At 33.6% G+C, this 21,889-nt stretch overlaps 5 protein-coding genes across 8 annotated transcripts; 2 read left to right on the forward strand and 3 right to left on the reverse strand.

Annotated features, from left to right (window-relative positions):
- Window positions 1-1,448: 1,448 nt before the first annotated feature.
- Window positions 1,449-3,181, forward strand: FIB4 (Plastid-lipid associated protein PAP / fibrillin family protein). Its single transcript, XM_011032396.1, is given in 7 exon segments — window positions 1,449-1,469; window positions 1,471-1,552; window positions 1,555-1,697; window positions 2,349-2,424; window positions 2,427-2,510; window positions 2,513-2,580; window positions 2,993-3,181. Coding segments are annotated over 7 exon segments (663 nt in total).
- A 672-nt stretch (window positions 3,182-3,853) lies between these two features.
- On the forward strand, window positions 3,854-8,351 carry LOC105129907 (kinesin-like protein KIF3B). Of its 3 annotated transcripts, none has more exons than XM_011032165.1 (7): window positions 3,854-4,738; window positions 5,580-5,735; window positions 5,839-5,946; window positions 6,035-6,145; window positions 6,238-7,267; window positions 7,316-7,845; window positions 7,957-8,351. In XM_011032165.1, exons 1-7 carry the CDS (start codon window positions 4,076-4,078, stop codon window positions 8,239-8,241), a joined length of 2,883 nt encoding a protein of 960 aa, XP_011030467.1. In that variant the 5' UTR covers window positions 3,854-4,075; the 3' UTR covers window positions 8,242-8,351. The 3 variants fall into 3 exon arrangements, with proteins under 3 accessions (XP_011030467.1, XP_011030468.1, XP_011030466.1); XM_011032166.1 differs by having other exon boundaries at window positions 6,238-7,258; window positions 7,355-7,845; XM_011032164.1 differs by having other exon boundaries at window positions 6,238-7,845.
- A 399-nt stretch (window positions 8,352-8,750) lies between these two features.
- RIC5 (ROP-interactive CRIB motif-containing protein 5) lies at window positions 8,751-11,243 on the reverse strand. Its single transcript, XM_011032167.1, has 5 exons — window positions 10,768-11,243; window positions 10,236-10,356; window positions 9,894-9,991; window positions 9,514-9,604; window positions 8,751-9,364 (listed from the first exon to the last, which is right to left on the reverse strand). Exons 1-5 carry the CDS (start codon window positions 10,849-10,851, stop codon window positions 8,877-8,879), a joined length of 882 nt encoding a protein of 293 aa, XP_011030469.1. The 5' UTR covers window positions 10,852-11,243; the 3' UTR covers window positions 8,751-8,876.
- A 1,987-nt stretch (window positions 11,244-13,230) lies between these two features.
- Window positions 13,231-16,811, reverse strand: LOC105129909 (pleckstrin homology domain-containing family A member 8-like). 2 transcript variants are annotated; one of them, XM_011032169.1, is made up of 7 exons: window positions 16,656-16,811; window positions 16,290-16,446; window positions 15,650-15,705; window positions 15,101-15,231; window positions 14,481-14,616; window positions 13,805-13,936; window positions 13,231-13,448 (listed from the first exon to the last, which is right to left on the reverse strand). In XM_011032169.1, the coding sequence occupies exons 2-7, from the start codon at window positions 16,420-16,422 to the stop codon at window positions 13,413-13,415; spliced, it is 624 nt and encodes a 207-aa protein (XP_011030471.1). In that variant the 5' UTR covers window positions 16,423-16,446; window positions 16,656-16,811; the 3' UTR covers window positions 13,231-13,412. The 2 variants fall into 2 exon arrangements, with proteins under 2 accessions (XP_011030471.1, XP_011030470.1); XM_011032168.1 differs by having other exon boundaries at window positions 16,533-16,811.
- Window positions 16,812-19,242: 2,431 nt separating this feature from the next.
- LOC105129910 (dCTP pyrophosphatase 1-like) lies at window positions 19,243-20,579 on the reverse strand. The gene is made up of 2 exons (XM_011032171.1): window positions 20,423-20,579; window positions 19,243-19,599 (listed from the first exon to the last, which is right to left on the reverse strand). The coding sequence occupies exons 1-2, from the start codon at window positions 20,564-20,566 to the stop codon at window positions 19,375-19,377; spliced, it is 369 nt and encodes a 122-aa protein (XP_011030473.1). The 5' UTR covers window positions 20,567-20,579; the 3' UTR covers window positions 19,243-19,374.
- Window positions 20,580-21,889: the final 1,310 nt, after the last annotated feature.

The raw sequence follows: 21,889 nt of genomic DNA on the forward strand, positions 1-21,889 counted from the left end.
CAATAAGGATTTTCACAATCCTTGTCCACGGAAATGTGATTCACCTCGTTTTATATGTTTTATATATTGTTTGTTTGCAGAATTTTTTTTTTGAAAAGTAGTTTTATAAAAATAATTTATTTTTTAATGTTTAATTAAATTATAAAAAATAAAATAAAAAAATAACTTATTAATATTATTTTTAAAATTTTATTAAAAGTATGAAAACTAGATCTTACAGATAAAAAGATCGAAAGGGGTAAAATTTAAAATATTAAATTTTATAAATTATTTTTAAAAGATAAAAATAAAAAGAATGAATATTAAATATAAAAAATTAAAAAATAATGAAAATTAAAAACAAAAATTAATTTTATAAAACTTCAAATAAAATAAATAATAATCAAAAGAATAAATATTAAATCCAGTAAATAAAAAATTTCAATTTTAAAAATAAAAATAATAATTAAAAAAATAGATATCATAACTAGTATAAAAATCAAATTAAATTAAATTTTAAAATAAAAAATAAAAAAGTTGATGATCAAGCTTTCTAAATTAACAAATAACAAAATATTTTTAAATTTTTTTTGTAACTTTTAGAAAATATTTTTTTAAATCAACTTAAATTTTTATTTAATTGAAAAATATTTTTATTGATTAACTTTTTTTCATAATAAATAATAAAAATATTTTCAAATAAACACTTTATAAAATTTGGTGGGAAATCGTATTCCTTGATTTGTGAGGAAAGTGACGCATCGATAACGAAACATGATTTTTCATGGATGGTGAGATTAGTTATATCAAAATAATTGAAGGCATGGATGCCTTAAGAGTGGGTCCAATGCCATCTATCTTTCGCCACACAAGATCCCACGTGGCCCTTAGAACGAAAACATCACTGCCAAGCAATTTTTAAGTTGTTTGGTGCGATATTTTAAAATTTTTAGTATTTTTATATTGTTTTAATGTACTAAAGTCAAAATTAAATTTAAAATAAATAAATAAATATTATTATTTTAATATATTTTCAAATAAAAAATACTTTAAAAAGTAATTTATACACAAAGATATAGTCTATTTAAATTACAAATTATTGAATTATAATGATTTATTTTATTACTTAATGATCCTGTGATTATACAAAGTAATAGAAATGGAAAAATAAAAATAGAGACACCTAATTGAAAATAAAAAATAGACATATACTTTACCAAAAAAAAGAGAGAGACTTGATTAGAAAATTTGTATAAGATGAGAGACCGAATTAGCTTTACCAAAGAAAACAAAATCATAGAAAAAACAAGAATCACTTCTCTTCTCTTGCACAGACATGGTGGGTCCTTGCTTACTTCTTTCCCTCCTCCTTCTCTTGAGAAAAAGAAAACGAAAGAATCATGGCAGCTGTATGCGCTTACTTCTTTCCCTCCTCCTTCTCTTAAGAAGAAACAGAAAACGAAAGAATCATGGCAGCTGTATGCTCTCCTACTTTACCCTTCAGCATTTCTCTCTTCCTCCTCTTCTGTAAAATGTAAACTTCCCATCAAAATTCAGACTGTAAAAAGAACTTCACTGACCCACATGTAACTCGAATTGGACATGACGGTTCTTATATAAATCATCTACAGAGAAGTGTTGTTTTGAGGTCAGATCTAGACGAAGTTCCTGTTCTAGACCCAGGAAAACCAGCAATCTCATATTCTCTGTGAATGAGAGCTACTTACCTCTGTTCTCTCTAGAATCAAGAATCTGAAACATACAAGTATCTTCACTTGCAACATTTTTCCGTGCAAATGCTATGGAATGGAAGCTGTACTGTAGGTCTTCACCATGATATATGACATCTGCACGTTTCTCTTTCAAATTGGAGGTTTGTGAGATTCAAATATGTTATTAGGAAAACATGATGGTGCTGTTGACTAGCTGAGTGCAGCTCGAGACACTTAATAGGGAAACAAGGGCTGCTTGTGTCCTGTCAGGAGCTTCCAAAAGAACTTTATGATTCTGGGATGATGTACAAAATATTTGTCTTATGGTCATGGAACACGGAGAATAATTGATGTAAATGTTTAGTTCCTGGAATCTCTTACATTAGTTTTCGAGCCCTTATGTTTGAGTCAAATTTTTTTTGTATGCGTTCGTACCACCTAATAATCTATTCTATGGACTCATCTCTACAACGTCTGAAATATCGGGCTCAATCTTGAACCCTTTTAATTTGGTACATGACAGAATCTTGAATCTTCCAAGTTATAAATGCTAGAATGCCAATGTGGACAAGCAGAACTTATATTCTCCCTAGTAGGGTGTTCATTCTATTTTTCTTGAATATTTTTATCATGACACATATGGTTGATTGAATGCAGAGCGCTGTTTCTGGCCTGAACAGAGGTCTTGCTGCTAGTGAAGATGATCAACTGTAGGCAGATGATGCTGCCAGGCAGCTGAAGCCGTAGGAGGACTGGTTGATCTCTCAAATGATATCAATAAGCTGCAAGGGAGATGGAAGCTTATATATAGCAGTGCATTCTCACCCTAGGTGGAAGTCGTCCTGGACCTCCCTCTGGAAGGCTGCTCCCCATAAGTCTTGGACCAGGTGTGTGTTTTCACCACTACCTATCAATCTGCTTTTCGCGTGGGTTTGTGTTCAATGCTTGATGTCAGCATGCTCCTGAACCCTAGATCAAGGTGCAGCTCTTCTAGCACCTTTATTGGATGACTGGTTGATAACCTGCCACATGACAGGGTACTTCTTGCATGCTGTGAATGCCCCTCCAGATGATTTTACTTCTCTAGCGTGAAGGCTTATCTACATTTGTTTAATCTAAAGTAACAAAGAAAGAAAAGCTAACTCTGTATTAACTGTGATGATAGTCAAGTTGGATGTGTCAGAATCATTTCGGCTCACGTTTTTGCTAGATGCACAAGCAACAATTACAAGGTGTAATCTGCCCCACGTTACTGGTCTTTAAAGGTTTTTTTCCTGCCTTTTAAATGGTTTCTTGATTAGGTATTCCAACGAATGGATGACCTAGGCAAAGACTTCGATAACATCGTAGAGCTTGAATTAGGAGCTCCATGGCCCCTACAATCTGTTGAAGTGACTGCCACATTGACCCACTAATTTGACCTATGTTTTAGATTTGATCACTTGACATCCAATCTGACAAAATGTGAGCCAATTGGCTCCGATGGATAACCTCCCCGATAAAGGGACCGAATTCATTTTCTAGAAATAAAATAATTAACTCAAAATTTTTTTTGAGAAAATTCCAAACAATAATTCTTAATTTTTTTTAAAATGTTGTGATTTATTTAAAGGATTGCTTTGGTTGTATGGGATGATTTGGTAGTGAGCAATACCAAGGCACAGAGGAGGGATTTTTCAGGAGAATTAACTCAAAAAAAATTTGGAAAAATTCCAAACAATAATTCTTAATTTTTTAAAAAATATTGTGATGTATTTAAAGGATTGCTTTGGTAGTGAGCAATACCAAGGCACAGAGGAGGGATTTTTCAGGAAAAGTTTAATTAAGTACTTATTTGAAAGGAAAAAAAAGGAAATTCATTTTCTATACAATTAATTAGGTAAATTGATCAATATTTGTCTAGAAATGTTGTAGTGTTATTTTTTAAAATATTTTTTATTTAAAAATATATTAAAATAATATTTTTTTTATTTTTTAAATTATTTTTAATATTAGTATATCAAGATTTAAAAAATTAAAATTAAAATTAAAATTTTTAAAAAATATTTTTAAAATACAAAATCAAATAAAAGGGGTTATGATGCAAAGGCTCATGCCTCTCAAGTGGCTGGGACAGTTCACATCAGAAGCGTCCCAGCACAGAAATAGACGTTAGAAACCATAACGGCTATATTCAATTTCAAACATGAAAAACCCTAATTTCAATTTCAACAACTCTTCTTTATCTCTCTCTCCCTGCATCTCTATCTTACAAGATCAAGATCGAATGTCAATATTTCTCTATCTCTCTAAAAACAGAGTTCACAGTCTAGTCTTGAAAGAAAACCCATAAAAAAACCAGCTGCAGAACATAAAATTCTTGTCTTTCCCTTAAAACAAACACAATGGCCCCGACACCCTCTTCTTCTTCTTCTAAATCGAATCACCCACACGTCTTAAAGACTCCTCAATCAAAACATAGGATAAATTTCTCTTCAACAAGAACTCCAAACCCTAACCCATCTCCAAACCCTAACTACACCATCAAAGAGATCCCTCAAGACCACCCCGTTGAAGTGATTAGCAGGATACGAGATTATCCTGAGAGAAAAGAGAAACCCACTTCGATCTTGCAAGTAAATCCCGAGAACAACACTCTTCGTGTCCGTGCCGACATTGGGTACAGAGACTTCAGCTTCGATGGGGTCTCTTTCTCTGAAGAAGAAGACCTCGATTCCTTTTACAAGAAGTTCGTGGAGTCGAGGATTAATGGGGTTAAGTTGGGTGCAAAATGCACAATAATGATGTATGGTCCTACTGGTTCTGGGAAAAGCCATACGATGTTTGGTTGCTCGAAGCAGCCAGGCATTGTTTATCGGTCTTTGAAAGGTATTTTAGGAGAAGGAGAAGAGGGAAGGGAAGGGGGCGAAGGGGAGAAGCGACAACTTGGTACTTTTGTGCAAGTTACAGTTTTAGAGATTTATAATGAAGAAATTTATGATCTTTTGTCGACTAATGGTGGGGGAGGAATTGGAATCGGGTGGCCTAAGAGTGGCAGTGGATACAAGGTAAACTTTTCAACAAGTTCCATCGAATTCTTTGTTAATTAGTTTGCTTCAGCTGCTGTGTTGTTGGGATTAAAATTCGGTTTTGATTTGCTTAATTTTGAGTAGATAATTGCTGTTCATATTCTGATTAGGGTTTTATGATAGTATGCTACATTAAGAATTTGTTCCTGGTTAGCTATTGCTGTTTGTTGTGTTCATGAAAATAGGTTCAATTGTATGCTTTATAGAAATTAAGAATAACTAGATCGGTTCTCTCTGTTTGTGTTTCAGTTTCTTCTCTGTTGTCGTATCCATACCACCTCTCTTTCTTTGCCTTTCCTGAAATTGGTTTCTCAACAAGAAATGAAGAATAACTCGATATATGAAAATTGTTCTGTCTGTTATTGTGCCAGAAGAAGTCGGGAGTTGTTAGTACTAGATATTACATATAATCCTGTGACAGCTAAACTGTTCTTGTACTTGTATTTTTTTTCCTTGGTTTGTGAACATTTAATTCGGCACAATGTGTAAGCCTTTCCTGAAATTGGTTTCTCAACAAGAAATGAAGAATAACTCGATATATGAAAATTGTTCTGTCTGTTATTGTGCCAGAAGAAGTCGGGAGTTGTTAGTACTAGATATTACATATAAACCTGTGACAGCTAAGCTGTTCTTGTACTTGTATTTTTTTTCCTTGGTTTGTGAACATTTAATTCGACACAATGTGTCTAGCTTATCTCTTTGTTGATGACCTGGGTGCATTTATTTTCCACGAGGACATTTTATGGGTTCATCACCTAATATCAGTTCTTGGTGGACAAGATGTTATAGTGAATTATGCTGCTGTCATCATTTTTTGCAGGTAAGACTAGAAGTGATGGGAAAGAAGGCTAAAAATGCGACTTTTATCTCTGGAAATGAAGCTGGGAAGATTTCAAAAGAGATTCAGAAAGTTGAGAAGCGAAGGATAATTAAGAGCACGCTTTGTAATGAGCGAAGTTCTAGGAGTCACTGCATGGTATGGCTCCTCTAAAACTGACTTGGATAAAAAAAGTGAAACCATTGAAAAGTATTGTTGTTTATTGAGATTGACACTACATTTCAATTGCTTGTTTGCACAGATAATACTTGATGTCCCAACTGTGGGAGGCCGACTTATGCTTGTGGATATGGCAGGTTCAGAAAATATTGACCAAGCTGGGCAAAGTGGTTTTGAAGCTAAAATGCAGGTGAATTTTCGGGAATTCATTTTTCCCTCTTTTCTGTGTCCTGGCATTAAAAAGGAAAGCTGATTTTGTGCTTCTTTTGCAATGACAGACTGCGAAGATCAACCAAGGGAATATAGCATTAAAGAGAGTTGTTGAATCTATTGCTAATGGAGATTCTCATGTACCTTTCAGAGATAGCAAGTTAACTATGCTGCTCCAAGTAATGTTCTATTCATGTTGATTACAACTATGTTATGTTATGTAGCTGTTTAAACTCTGCTTTATCCGGTTTTCCTGTTCCTTATTTTTCAGGATTCTTTCGAAGATGACAAGTCAAAAATTTTGATGATTCTGTGTGCAAGCCCAGACCCAAAAGAAATACACAAGACAATCTGCACGCTTGAATATGGAGCAAAAGCAAAATGTATTGTCCGTGGTCCTCATACGCCAATTAAGGATAAACTTGGTGCTGAAGATTCTTCTGTGGGCATCTTAGGATCCAGGATAGCAGCTATGGACCAGTTTATCTACAAGCTACAAATGGAGAACAAGCTCAGAGAAAAGGAGAGGAATGATGCTCACAAACAGCTAAGGAAGAAAGAAGAAGAAGTTGCTGTGCTGAGAGCACTTATTGAAGAGAAGGGATCTCAAGCAAGTGAAGAGGAGATAAACCTAAAAGTGAATGAGCGTACAGAGATACTGAAACTTCAGTTGGAAAAGAAGTTGGAGGAGTGCCAAAGAATGGCTGAAGAGTTTGTGGAGATGGAGAGGAGGAGAATGGAAGAGAAGATACTTCAACAGCAGCAGGAAGTTGAGATGCTGAGAAGGCGCTTGCAAGAAATTGAATTTGAGCTATGTTGTTCAAGGGATGAAAATGGTCCAAGGGACATTGATGGCTGCAGCTTTGCCAGAAGGCTGCTGGGGGTTTATGCTGATGAGGACCCAGGGATGGTGAAATCGATGGATTTAGACATGGGTGATCAAGAAGCATTTGTTCGTGATGTGAGATTTGTTAGCACATCTGCTGATCAATCTAGCATCATTGGAACCCAAAGTTTGTCTAGTTATCCTCATGTTAGTACTTTGAATCAGGTGGTTGATCATGGAGATAAAGTTTGTCTTAGCACTGTGTTCGAGGAGGAAGAGGTAGAAGAGGAGGAAGAACACAAAAATAAAGTGGAAGATGAAGAGGTGGAGAAAGAAGTAATAGAGGTGACGAGGGTTGTTGACGTGTCTAGTCCAGGGATCAATTTTGTTGCTGGCTCCTTGATATCTTCTCCTCTGAAGCTTGAGGCACTCAAGGATGGTTCAGAAGATAGGCATTCAGTTTCAGGACCATTAAATGAGTTTGAGATTGTGAAAGATAGGCACTCAGATTCAGGACCAGTAAATGAGTATGAGAATGTGAAAGATAGGCACTCTGTTTCAGGACCAGCAAATGAGTATGAGAATGTGAAAGATTCAGCCTCTTCTAGACGATTAAGAATCCAGAACATATTTACACTTTGCGGGAATAACAGAGAGCTTTGCCAACAATTCAGAACTCCAATACCTGCAAAAAGGAGGGTTGCAGATACTGATCCTCAAACATCTCCAATTATGACTGTCGGCAAGGATTCTACTCAAAAAATTTCGAACAAGGGAAACTCACCACTCCAGAAAAATGTGCCTGTGATAGAATGTGGGAAAAATCTGTCTGACATGATGGCATTGGCTTCAAAGGAGAACTACAACCCTTCAGTAAAAATTACTGATTCACAGATTGAAGTACATGTGAAATGGGAAGCTTCTAAAGGAAACAGTGGTAAATTCATCACCACACTTAAGGTGTTGAAGGATGCCACACTTGCTGACCTGCGGAAGCTGATCGAAATCTATCTTGCTGCGGACAATCAAGCATTCACTTTTCTTGTGCTTGGGGTAAGGTTTTTTCCTCCTTTAGTTAGATCCTTTAAACAAGATAACCCGCCTCTTTGTATTTGCTTTTACTTGCTGCTGTTTTCTTATGGGATGCTTGTTATATATGTGCAGGATCCTACTGGAGCACCAGTTCCAAAAGAGAAAGAATCAACAGTACAGGTCATCAAACTCCCCATTTGCAACTACCAATCCCATGGCTATCTGGCTTGCTTGCGACCAGCCAAGGAAACCCAAGATTCGAATCATCTCCCATCAACCCCTATTCCATTGACTCCATTGGAAAATAAGCTACCACTCACCCCTATGCCTTGCTTGTCACATAAAGTTTCTGATTTATCTCCCAAACTAGCTGCACACCTGAACTCTACTCCCTTCACTACTCTTCAAAGGCACTAGTAGCCATGGTGTGTGTATCTGATGCGTTGAGTATATATTCATATGTACTCTTACTGGATTTTAAATGTGAATTTGTTGTCAATATGTGAGTTTGGTTTTATGTCGGGGTATTTTTTGTTAATCATTCCTCTTCTTTGTTTCTGATGCCCTAATTTTTTTCTCCTTTTCATATTATTTTTCAAGTAAGAAATGTGTTAATTGTAGCATTGCAGATGCCTTCATGTTCTTTTTATCTAAACGTTAGTTTCAGATTTATTTTATTTTTAAGGTTTACAAGATTGGATAAAACTCACAATGAAACAGGAATACCTGAACAATGGTCTTGGGAGGCGGATTCTTTTTTCGCCACCGTTTAAAGGGTACGCCAAAAGTATCCATGTTTCCTTTTTTACATGCCAACAGGGAAAGTTTGAGTTTGCTACTTTTAGCTTCTTAACTGTAAGCGATTTTATTTTTGACGTGTAACAAATCAACAATAAAGCTGAAGCACAAGCTTTTGACTTGTCTCTATGCAAGATAGACATGTAAGCATATGAAGAGAGAATTTAAAAGCAAATTCAAGACAAATTGAATTATAGTTGACACTTTAATGCACATGACATTAAATCTCTAACATACAAATCCTCGCATTCCTTTCATCGCTCTTCTTCATATGCTTCCAAAACAGAACTTAGTTGGCTTGCAATGTTCTTCCTTCCATGTATAGACTCAGACCCTCCAGGTCCAGGATCCGAGAAAGGAAGCGCTTCGTTTGAAGAGTTCTTTTCTTTTGATCTTGATGATCCCTTTGACTTTCTTCCACGAGAATGCTTTGGGATTGTGGGCTGGTCTTGAATAGGCGATTCAGCACCAAGACTTGAGGTCTTGTGTCGTCTTGAGGTTCGGCTGTTCCCTGACGATTCTTCCCTTGGAGAGTCCATTGACTTGTTTGAAAAGCGGTGACGCCTAGAACTCTTTGGCGCATCAGTGCCACTGGGGGAATTTAAAGTTGAGCCAGTACTACTAGATGCTTGGCGCCTGGAGTGCTTTGATGAGTCGGTACTCCTTCGGTCTGGGGAATTTAAAAGTGAGCTAGCACTACCCGATGAGAGCCTTGAACTATGCTTCGGCTTTTCAGTTTGACCTGTGTATATTAAAAACAATGCAGAATCAGCAAACTACATTTTTTCCATAATTCCTCAGCAACAGAATAGAAGATTTGGAGAACATTGCACACGTCTTAATCCAAAAAAAAAAAAAACATAGATCCATGATCATTAGGGAAAAGCAAACCTTCCAAGGTTGAATCTGTTGAAAGGTTCTTCACATCTGTAGAATTTGAAGTCCCACTTAAAATTTCTGGAGGCGAGGTGAACTCATTCATCTGCACACGTAGGGAATTATTTCGTATCAAATAGTCTATTTGAGCACTGTGATGGAGCAATACTTATCGTAGGTTCTTCGAGGGAGCAGGTAGGGGTCAAGATTTTTGGTCTAAATCTCAATGATGACTGATGGAATGGAGACATAGCTGATAATGTGAGGCAGGGTATATAGCAAAAGGAGCATCAAATGGGAGTGCCTATCTATATGGGAGACTTAAGCAAACAAGATCATCTTCGTAGATAACTACGACCTTAAGAGGCAAAGAAAAAGGAAACTCATTGCCATACCCAGCTTGGTGCATTTGCAGACGGGCCATCCCATCCAATGTGAGCAACATGCTTTACATCAGTAGGCAATCCAATTTGCATTTCTTGTTCCTTTTCATCTGCAAAATTGGAGAAACGATTGGTGACAACAGGCATAGTACAGTGCTACTGCTGCTTACAGATGTCCAATTAAATGTTGGAATACGAGCAATCTGAAAACGCTAGCAATATCTTTGGTGAGGACATAGCAGAATTAGAAGAATGCTGCATGCTGATATCAAATGCATATTGATGCAATATGAAGCTGCAATATCATTTGTTCTGAAACAATACTTTCTTTTAAGAGGGGAAAGCTGCTCATACCAAATATTTGTGAAATGTATCTGAGACCTCTCAAAAGACCTTTCACTTTGGTTGTCATTATGGCCAAGCCAGGCAATTTAGCTGCGCCAGCAAGGTTGATTCGTTTGTTGAAATATTGCTTCTGCGCTTGAAAAAAGGAGAAAAACAAGGATATACGTCAGCAAAGCTGACAGAAGAAAATTCTTAAGCTTTTCTCCAATCTCAAGATCCTGTGTATTCCCATAAAAATTCACCGAAACAAGGAAAAGAATCTCCTCGCCATCTTAAATCCTTGCGAATTGAAATTAATTATCTGACATCTATTTATATTTCAACAAACCGTCTTTAAACATTTTAAAATTTGTTTCCATAAGGCGATATATATTCTAAAACAAACATCCCTAAAGCAAAATCCAAACCCATCAACTCACCAAGGATCGTAAGACAGACTCATTGACAACTAGGAATAATCAAGGTAGTTAAGAACAAAATAACCATTAAGAAGACTTCCATTGAAACAAAGAATGTGGAAATCCTATAGAGAAAACCGCACCTTGGGGAAAAGAAAAACGAAAAAAAAGAAGTCAAGACGATCCCATGGTAGCTGCTGCAATGCCAGTGATCGCACATCAAACATTCTCAAACCAAAACCACACAGCTTGGGTCCATGGAAGAAGATGCCATCCCTCAACCCTGTCTGATATAAAATCCAAGTGGGGGGGTGGATGTAAAATCTTGATCGTTAACTCCTGTCTCCAATCAAGAAGAGAAAAGGGCGAGTATGAACTGGGAAATCTCCGAAATGTGTAGAGTCCCACATCATTTTTTGTTTTCAAGGACGCGTTTTCAATTCCCATTGTCCGTCAATCAAAACCAGTAGATACCCTATTTTTCAGGCCAAATATCCAGAAAGGCAAAGCCGACTAAATTTGGGTGGGTTCTTGTGACCTGTCTTTTCTTCTCATAAAATCCCGGGAAAAACGGTTATGGTTCTTACTTGCTATTGGTTCCTTCTGTTGCTCCTCTCTATTGAGACCTCAGCATATAAATATAGCAGTCCATTGCCGAGGGCAGATAGGAGTACGAGGACTTGATCAATCCAAATTAAAAGTAGATTAAATAAATAAATAAAACATTCTAGGAGGTTTGGCTAAATGCTTGGAGCGCGAGAGAAAACAGTATGAATTGTAGTGATATTCATTCTCTTGTTTTTATCCTTTGTTTTATCTTTTAATTTTGCCCTTTGATATTTTTATTTGTTTTTTTTATATATTGCATTTATTCATGATTAGACTTGATTTTTTATTTTTACCTTTTCAGTTAGAGGGTCTCGTGGTGTCAGAAGAATCTATGTGACTTGGTTAATGCTTACTTTGACTGCATTATATAAAATTTAATTAATTTAAAACAATTAAAGTTTTGAGGATTCCAACCTCTTTTTTTTTTTAATCAAAAACTGAATTGAATGGGCAGCAGAAAAATACTCAGCCCCATTTATTTATCACTCTACTATATTTTTAATTTAATTATTTCACATAATTTTATTTAAAAATTAAATTTAATGATTTGTTTCGATTACTTGTATATAATGATTTTGCAAGAGAAAAAATTTAATACTTGGTTAGATAAAATAAAATATAACTTTATTAATTTAAAACAATTAAGAGTTGAGAATTTAATTTATATCTAAACCAAATGTGAAGCCCTATTTTTGCAAGTCAGGGATTGAAGAGGAAGGCAAGGGGAGTTGGTTCGCGCATGCAACCCCCTCATCAACATGTAAGGTAAGTTATTGCACTCATGTAAGAATGTGGCTTTCTCTAGTATCAAAATTTGGTGGTGTTAATATTGTCTTTTTATTTTATTTTTTTATTATTAATTAATAATTGAACTTTATAATTTATTTATTTATTTTTTATGATATAGTTTTAATTTTATGATCCAAGTCATGAGTTTGGAAGGCTAATATTAATTGTCCTAATTTTTTTTGTTTTTTTTATCAATTTTTTCTAGTTTGACATGTTACTCAGGTTAATCACAATTGTTTTTTGCTTTTTTTAAAAAAAAAATATTTTATTTTTTAATTTCATAATTTTTTTCAATTGAATTTTCATTATATTATCTTATTCTCATTATCTTATTCTCATATCCTAAAGTTTATTCTCATATCCCAGAGTATAAGATCACAGGGTATGATGGGTTTACATGAATTTACTTAAGTTGCTTTTTTTTTCATTCTAGATCTCATTTTTTATTAATTCCATCCTTTCACGAGTATAAGATCACAGGGTATGATGGGTTTACATGAATTTACTTAAATTGCTTTTTTTTCATTCTAGATCTCATTTTTTATTGATTCCATCCTTTCACATTTAGCTGGGAATTAAACTATATTTTTTTATTATTTATTATTTTTTCTGTAGGAATATATCAATCTTGCAATCTAAGTTACAAGATTGGTAAACATGTTAGTTGAGAATTAAACTATGTTTTTTTCATTATTTTTTTTAGGAATATATCAATCTTGCAATCTAAGTTACAAGATTGGTAAACGAACTCAAATTATCTCAATTTTTTTCTTTTTGCATTTGATATTTTTTTCAATATTATAAATTACATTGAACAAAAATTAAGCTGCTCAAGATGAATTTTGCATATTAATCCAAGTAAAGAATTACTTTTTGCCTAAACCTTTTTTTTTTACATTAAAAAAATAATTGGATGGCCCAGCAGTCTAATTTAATCTAAATTTGGAAACTAGATTGTCGCCCTATAAGAAGGTTCTTATTATTTTAATTGAAAAGGAGAAATACTTTTGAAAGATTAACTTGATGTGTTTGGATTTGTTCTCTACATTGTAATCCAGGGTTTAAATCATAAAAGTGGTCCTAAAAAGTGTCAGACTCAGACCAGAGTAGGATGGGACTGCCTTGCTAAGGGCGCAATGTGTGACTTGTTCTGAACCATTCAGAAAGGTAAGGAGCAAAGGCTAAATGAAAAGAGTGAGCATGTCATAAAATGAAAAGAGTGAGCATGTCATAACACAAGTTACACAGAAAAGGTTGAATAGAAGAGTTATATATGGCTGTAAAATTTGAATTGGCTAATTATTTCTCCCGTCTAAAGTTTTTGAAGCCAAATCAATAGGGAGAAAAGGTAAACCAAAACCACAGGCAGGCTTCAGAAGGAACTCCTCAATTACGAAGCTTTCATATCATCCAGGCCAACACTAGCCTGCATCAACAAATTGGAAGCGGTTAGCAAACAAGTAGAAGGTGACATTTTAGAATTATGGTGCTACAGCCTAAAGAAAACAAACAGCTTTGCTCCTAGACTTTCCTCCCAGCTAGCCCACTAGACTTTCCGGGCCCTTTCCTCCTGCCTCGCCCCCCAGAAATTCCCAGTTTTCAGAGTTTGCCCATCAGAAAAAACAAAACAAAATAGAAAACACTTAAGTATACTGGCAATGGATTACTTGCATTTCAATTTGGCCTTTGTCACAAATGTCAAAGGTGGAATTATTGCATCCTAGATTAAGCAGTTACAAAGATATTGGGTATCTCGGAACTTCAGTTACAAAACCATCTTACCAGGAACTTGTGATTCTCTTCAAGAAACGGAGGGAAGGTTGTACAAAATTCCTCCATATCAGCAGCAACATCGCCTGCACCAGCTATTACTTCCATGAACTTCTTCCTATCTGGAGCAAGCTTCATGGCAATCTGTAATCCAGTATTCATTAAGTCAAGAAGTCTCAAAAACTAATTTGGCTTGCCCTACGCCAGAGTCTTTCAAAAACCAATTTGGCTTGCCCTACACCAGAATGTTTCAAAAACCAATTTGGCTAACCCTACACCAGAATGTTTCTAAAACTAATTTAGCAAAAGCTCCACCAGAGTCCAACTAATTTACAAAACATGGTCAATATTTTAGTGAAGCTACAGGGAATAAAATGACAGTCCAATTTATTATCTAAGCTTCTGCACTATGGACTCAGAAAATCTTGCATAGCTGCAATAATGGCTTCCATTCTCGTAAAACTGAGACAAACAAAATGCTCCCTCATTATATCCAGGGTTTGCTATAGTTTGCTATAGTCCAAAATAATTTTCAAAAATGTAATTCAAGAAATAATCAAATCAGTTCAGAGATTCCACTGTCTTGTTTAGGTCAACATGAAGTAAAGTACTTTGCATATAGTTCCCACTCATATAAAGAAAATATTAGGATAAAATAGAACTAAATAGATCAGAGACAAAGACATACAGTGAAACTTGAACTGGCAAGCCAGCCATGAAATTTTTTCAGTGTCTTGCCATAGGAATCTGTACAGGCTTGTGACATTGTCCAATCTGGATGTGTAAGTAAATTCCGGAAAAGTTCCACCAGGAAATCCATTGCTCTGAGGATCACCAAGAATATTAAAACACATGAGTATATAATTTTAAATTCCTTAATCAAAGATTATAAGCAATGACTGCCATTCACAAAGAGCATGTAAATTTCTTTTTCTGGTATGCCTAGATTGTTTTCTAGTGAAAACTCAAAAGCCCAAGATTATTAGCTTGAATCCTATTTCTTGTCCTGCATTTGATCTTGCACACTTTCACCTTTTGAAAACTATGCTCCAAGGCAGTTCAGTGAGACATTCAAAGTTTAAAATTCTCATATAAGATATGATTTTAAGGAAATTGGATGTATAAAGGTTCACGGTAATCTTTCCCAGAATAACTTTCTTGCATCAAACTCTGTGATGATCAACATGCTCCAAAATTTCTTTGACCCTCTTGCAGAATAGTCCATTGTGACAATATGCATGCCAATGACAAAATAAAATACATGAAAAGAATGAAGTAATTGTGTTGCGAACATTATGTAGTATCTACCTGGTCAGCCAAAGAAGACCATTGGCACAACTTGATGATCCTTTTGCTGTTTTAGCATCAACCTCCTCTTGAACCATAGTGTAAAATTGGTTGTATTTAGATGGATCTGACAGATATTTGGTTTCCAATCTCTACAAGTGAAAACCAAGAATTATATAGTTTCAGTTAAATCAGTATTGAACATGAAAATAGAAAAAATCCAAATCACAATCAAATGTGATAAAGAAAATGGTATAGTGATAGAATGTATAAGCTGCACACTGCTCAAATGTCAATGACAGGCAATTAAGAAGGGGGGAAAAAAAGCGAGAGAGAGAGAGAGAGAGAGAAACAAAAATTATGCTTCAAAATTTCTTATCTATTTATTTGTTTATGAACCACATAAGTATACAAGTTTCATAGATATGCAAATCAACAGAAACAGTAGGGGAAATAGAGATCTCTCAATTTTGTCAGTGTCATTCATTATGCTAAGACATATTCTATCAATCCACATATGCAGACAGCATTACTTATATAAACAAGCAGATAAGAAGCAAAAATGCTTACCGTTATGTTACCACCGATATCAGATTTTACAAGGGCCATAGCAGCTCCAAACTTATCTGTCATCAGAAGTAATGAAGGACTTCAATTTGCGACCAAGCATCTAGTAGTTGGATAATGGGAGAGGATATGATAATTCAAAAGAAATAAGAAATAAAATTATTATGGTGAAGGATCTCGTAAAGGAAATAAGAAATTACGCAACCGCCTGGCATTACTTTAGCAAATTGATTCGAGTTGTTTTTTTAACTTCTGACTCCAAGAAAAGTCATAAATATGTTTGGTTAGAAATAATTTTCGACTTAAATCAAAAGGTTTTTACAAAATTTTGACTTAAATTCTAAATTGTACAAACTTCCTTGTTCAAAAAAGTCAGTATGAATCATTTTTTGACGAACATAATTCTAACTCAACTTTTTTTTCTCACGAGTAATTTTTGAAAAATAGAAAAATAATTTTTGTATCATGACAAACAGACTCTAAATCTAACATCACAATAGGAAGTGTATCTTTAACTAGGGATCAGTCTAAATTAATAACATATTAAACAACAGTTCGGTAACTTGTACAGAGATCCAGAATTAAAAACACGAGAATGTGAAATTAATAGTAGTAATTAAATAATTGAATAAAAGGAACGGACCAATAACAGGCAAAATCAATTTGCAGACATCCAAGAAAGGTTTAGTGAGCATTTCTCCGTTATCGGATCTGACATGCTTCATTCCTTCCAACGATGGTGCAAAAACAGTTCCTTGACCAGCTGAAGGCTCCATCTTCAATTTCTCTCCTCAAATTCACTGCAACAACATTCAATAGATAAACAAAACAGAATTAGAAATCTGAGCCTCATAAAAAAATAACATTTCATTTTAATCAGATCTACCAGCAATCGCAGTACTACAGAATGATCTTAGAGGAATAGAAAGAGATTTATCAGTTCAAGAACATTAAGAGAAGAGATGTTAGTGTGATTGATTCGATTTTGAAAGGAAATGAAAGGAAATACCAGATAATCTGGTAATACAGGTGGATGTGAGAGAGGTATTTGATCGTTGTTGATATTTTAAATATATAGCGAAAATCTAATCCCGGGGCGTCGGTTACTCGCTTTCACGTTTCGAATCCGAATCGTGCTTTTTTCAACCGCGTGCTGGAAGGACGGGGGTCGAGGCTGATATTTATGAAAAAATATTAAATATATCAGGAATTGTATTTATTCCACGGTTATTACACCTGCCCGAAATTAACCTAGTCAAAAGATTGGATTCCAAATTTTATGGATTAATTTAAATTAATTTTAAAAATTTTAAAAAATAAATAGTAATTATTTATCCCAAGTTAAAAATTATTTATTCTAAATTTGATTGTTATACATTTATTATGAAAAACATTAACGATAATCTCTTTAGGTGTATCAATAAAATTATATGTTGAAGGTTTTTTATTATAATCAAAATTCTTATATTTTCATCCAAGTAAAAGCTATAGTCATATAAATTAATGAAATGATTATCAGGAGCTAATACATTTATTTTTAAAAAAATTATCTTAACATTTATATTATATTTCAGAACCGTCACCTCATTATCAAAACTTAATATCAAAAAGTTGGCTAGAAGATTCTCAACAATGTAATTAAACTCATTAATTAAGAGGCTTATTAGAAAAATTCCTTTCAACACTAGTAATTCTAAAATAGTAAACTTGAAGGATATCCAAAAATGAAGAAGTTACAAGGCTAATGCTATTTATACTAGTTGTAAATCTTTTGCTAAAGGGACTCGTGGTAGGTTTATTAACACTGTAATTAAGGAGATTGATAAATATAATAAATAACAAATGAGTATTAACTTTTCGTGGAACATGAGTTTTTATTGTACTCTGAAAGTGCTTAGTAAATTTTATTGATGCTTGTGTTTCATTGTATGAAGAAAGAGGTAAAAAATAAGAAGATTTTGGTGGGTGACAAATATCATGGTATTCTAAAAAAAAAAAACAAAATGAGTCTTGTCCAGATCGATTAGATTTTGCTGAATTGTTGCATTGATCAATTTTTTAATAAATTCAAATCAATCTAGCTATTAGGTTACTCAATTTTTGAATTGACTTGCCAAGTCAGACCAAATTTAATAATTGTAATTCGATATTATATGATATTTATATAATATTTTAATTACTCTATTTTAAAATGATGAGAAAGCTCATTCTTTTTTAGGTTAATATTACGAGAAACATCCAAATATAAAAGAAAAAAAATAATATCAAACTTATTAAATATAATAAAAATATCTTTACCCAAACTCAAAAATATATTTTATAAATTCTCACTCCTTTACTGATATTGCTAGTTGTTTTTAAAGTATTTTAAATTTTGTTTATTTGTGGAATGACTTAAATTCATAAAATACATGTATAAGTGTAATTTATACTACACAAAATTTTTTATAGTTCCCAAACAATAATTTAATGTTATTTTATTAATTACTTTCTAGATTTACTTTAAAAAGTTTACAAAAATAAAAATAAAATAAAATTTTTGACCCATTAAAAATAATAAAAATATCTTTACTTAAAATTTCTCTTTCTTAATTTTATTTATTTATTTAAATAAATTTAAAAAACAACTAATAAAATATTATATATATATAATATTTCTCAAACTAAAGAATGTTTGTTTTAGTTTTTGTGATTGAGATTGTAGTTGGGTATAATCTATTTGTGCACAAAACTCAACTATAAAAACTAATAATTCTTTTCTTTCTTAACTTTTTTAGTGGATCCCACATCCAAAACATAAATTTCCCCTCGAAAACAAACACACACTAAACTTAAAGAATTCAAAATCTCAATTCCTCCTTGCCAGGACACCACTTCAAGTTATTTGAAATTGTAGTAATGATTATAATTTAAAATATTATAATTTAAAAATATATTGTAATAATATTTTTTTATATTTTAAAAAATATTTTTGATATTAATATATTAAAATAATTTAAAAATATACATAAAAATATTTTTAAATAAAAAATTAAATTTTTAAAAAATATAAATTAGACTACATTTCCAAACTATCACCATGTCAAGCTTGCGGTTCACAATAGGATAGTCATCAAGGCTAGTTCTCGTAGGTAGTAAATTGATGTATCAAACTAATGCATGTTAAGGCTATTTTTTTTTACTAATAAGATATTATTTTGATTTTTTTAAATAAAAAAATTGATCCAATTGACCAGATGATTCGATTAAAATTTAGAATCCAAACCTTAAACCAAATCGAAACTTCAAACTACACTTCGTGGAAAGTCGGGTGAAGAGAGCGATGATTTATTATATTATTTATGATTTATTTTTTTAATTATAGGATACTGTTCATTTTATTTTAAAAAGTTCTTTTTTAATTATATATTACGTGAATATAAATTAACAAAATGAGTTTTGATGAACCTTTTTCATTAAATAAATCTCTGACTCTTAACACAAATCCTTCTGAGCGTAGGAGTCAAAGCAAGCAGAATTCAAGAGTTTTCCTTCGGAAATTACCCAGGCCACCAAAAGATGAGCTCCCATGCAACCTGTGCTATAAAGCTCAAATCTAATCTCCAAAAGGGCAAAGCTCAATAAACAAGAAGGATAAGCTTATCATGCAGTCTCTACAGGGATTCCATCAAAATGATTGTTTCATGCTACCCAAACAAAAATCAGCACACTAAAATTAAACTAGTGTTTCAGCAGGCCTTGGGTGGGTATTTGATAGCGTTCTTCACAATTTTTTTGGTGGCAGCATCACCAAGATCAATGCCACAAATATCAGACAATCTAATGAGGTATAGCAGCACATCAGACAGCTCTTCTGCTAGATGCTCCTTGTCAGATTCCTCCCAGTTTGGCAACCCCTTGTCCACCTCTCCTTTCCATTGGAATATTTCCGATAGCTCTCCTACTTCGCCAACCTGCACATCAAACAAGATAAATAAATAAAAAGGAATCAAATCCAATATTAGATGATGGAGAGATTTAGTCTGTGACCAGGAAAATATGATGAGCCAAAAAAAACCCATGTATTTTGTCACCATCACAGCTGCAAGACATAAATGTGAACATTTACACACCCTTTAGTAGCCAATGATTTAAGCTTTACACTTTTAAAGACAAGGGCACCTTCACAAATTTCTCAAGTTCCATCCCAAACATGAGCAAATTGGCTGAAGAGATTCCTCTGCCCGAGCCACCTTATGCCTCCGTACGATTGGTGTCTCAAACTGTCTTGAGCAGTCATGGAAATTAAGATCTTTCAGGCAAATATTTGTTCTGTTAATGCACTGCCCCTGTGAAACTTCTTTCTGAAATTATGAAATAAAAACACAGCTTGTCTCTAAAAAATATTTCACAGTAGTCGATCCCTAACAAGTCTGTGAATCGTCAATGATGTCCTTCCAGTGAGTGCCTCGTTACATATGGTTCGGCTTCGACATGGATGATTAAACTAGAACAAAAGTTGTCCTTATTTTATATTGTGGGTTGTATTCACTTTGTCATCATAGTGAACTGTGCATTAGCCCCCAGTAGATTCAAGAAACTAGTGAAAAGACATGTTGAGAAGAGGGAATGTTTCTGCGATAGAACTGAGTCATACACAGGATCATTCCAAAACATAGCAAAGAAGAAAGCATTCTGAGCTATGTGTGACCTATGGGAACGGACACGAAAAACACATACATAAAGGATCTTCGCAAGAATGCTCTGTACACATATACAAGGAGGATAGGACATTACCATTGCAAGAAGGAGATTTCTTGGACTGTGGTACTTTTCCCAATCTCTGGCCTTGGCAAATTCCTCTAGTTTCTTGGCAAGGTCCTTGAGACTAATGTCCACTACTTTCTCTTCTGCAATACAGATCTCTTCTGTTTCTTCCATGCTTTAGCTCCTTTTGAGTCTCTTTCCAGTGCAGAGGAGTTTTTATAGCCTCAAAAGGAAAGGACAAAAAAAAAACAAAACAAAAAACAAAAATCAATTGTACAATGTTTCTCAAGATCTTATGGAATAATATATCAATTGTAAAATGTTTCTCAAGATCTTATGGAATAATATAATAAATTAGACTATTGTATTAAAATAATTTTTTAATTTTAGAGCATTAATGACAAACATTCACAACTTTAATTTTTTTTTATTTATTTAATTAAAAAAATAAAGCACAAAATAATATAAGTCTATATAAATTTCAAGTCAAAATAACTTTTACTTGAAACGATATATTATAAAAAATATAAATCATATCTTGAAACCTCATTTAACAACTTAAATTATTGGGTTAAAATAATTCTTTTATACGATATGAGTGTTTTAATAACTAAACAGTCACGAGTTTGAATGATATGAGTGTCTTAATAACTAAATAATCATGAGTTTGAATCTTAATATTCTTATTTATTTGATAAAAAATAAGTATTCTTAACATTCTTATTTATTTGATAAAAAATAAGTATTAAATAATATGAATTTGTACAAGATTCAAAATTAAAGAGTTTTCATTTAAGGATATATATAAAAAAATATATAAATTATATTTTAAAACGCCAAGCAAAATGGCCAGCTTCCAAAAAAAAATAAAAAAATGGCCAGCTTCAATAACTGAAATTGAGAACATTCCATTTTATCCATGACTAGATCATGGTCTCCCATGTTTTAAACCAAAAGAGCAGAATGAGCTAGCTATACTCGGTTCCAAGGTAAATTAGCACGGCTAGTCGGACAGCTTGTGAGATTTCCACCCGTATCATATGATGGGAATTTGAGGCCATTCATTTGGTGATTTAACACACTTGTTCAGGTGGCTAAATTAGTGTGAAAACACAAAACCCCACAAAATGTGCTCTTGTTAGACGGCATGCTTTTCATTGGATTCCACCTATGTATTTGTGCTTTATTTGCCACTACTAAGTGCTCGTTCCATTACTGCAATAGCCTAGGCTCATATAAGAGCTAGAGGTTCAAGCCATGTGAAGATGTTTAGCTGTTGCAAAATGAATGGCCATCGCCGGGGAATTATTATTTCTAATCCGATTTGCCGAAGCCTATCGCGTTCCCTCCTACAAATTGCAACTTACTGACATTTCCAAGAAAATAAATGTGAAGGAAAAGAAGACTAAAAGAAAGCTAGAAATGCCTTAATCCAAATCCTCTGAATTGTGAAAGGCGATTTGGACAAACAGCAAGGCCCTCCCTCCACTACTACCC

The sequence above is a fragment of the Populus euphratica genome, unplaced genomic scaffold (genome assembly GCF_000495115.2).
Source record: "Populus euphratica unplaced genomic scaffold, PopEup_1.0 scaffold17.1, whole genome shotgun sequence".
NCBI classification, from domain to species: Eukaryota; Viridiplantae; Streptophyta; class Magnoliopsida; order Malpighiales; family Salicaceae; genus Populus; species Populus euphratica.

Coding starts and splice junctions, on each gene's coding strand:
- LOC105129907 (XM_011032164.1), top strand. CDS start 4,076: ATGGCCCCGACACCCTCTTCTTCTTCTTCTAAATCGAATCACCCACAC. Junction 5,736..5,838: donor GTTCTAGGAGTCACTGCATG/GTATGGCTCCTC, acceptor TTGTTTGCACAG/ATAATACTTGATGTCCCAAC. Junction 5,947..6,034: donor GTTTTGAAGCTAAAATGCAG/GTGAATTTTCGG, acceptor TTGCAATGACAG/ACTGCGAAGATCAACCAAGG.
- RIC5 (XM_011032167.1), bottom strand. CDS start 10,851: ATGTTTGATGTGCGATCACTGGCATTGCAGCAGCTACCATGGGATCGT. Junction 9,992..10,235: donor ATACATTTCACAAATATTTG/GTATGAGCAGCT, acceptor CCAATTTTGCAG/ATGAAAAGGAACAAGAAATG. Junction 9,365..9,513: donor AACAGATTCAACCTTGGAAG/GTTTGCTTTTCC, acceptor TAATATACACAG/GTCAAACTGAAAAGCCGAAG.
- LOC105129909 (XM_011032169.1), bottom strand. CDS start 16,422: ATGGAGCCTTCAGCTGGTCAAGGAACTGTTTTTGCACCATCGTTGGAA. Junction 15,706..16,289: donor ATTGATTTTGCCTGTTATTG/GTCCGTTCCTTT, acceptor TTCTGATGACAG/ATAAGTTTGGAGCTGCTATG. Junction 14,617..15,100: donor GGTCTTCTTTGGCTGACCAG/GTAGATACTACA, acceptor GGTGATCCTCAG/AGCAATGGATTTCCTGGTGG.
- LOC105129910 (XM_011032171.1), bottom strand. CDS start 20,566: ATGGAAGAAACAGAAGAGATCTGTATTGCAGAAGAGAAAGTAGTGGAC. Junction 19,600..20,422: donor GAAATCTCCTTCTTGCAATG/GTAATGTCCTAT, acceptor TTTGATGTGCAG/GTTGGCGAAGTAGGAGAGCT.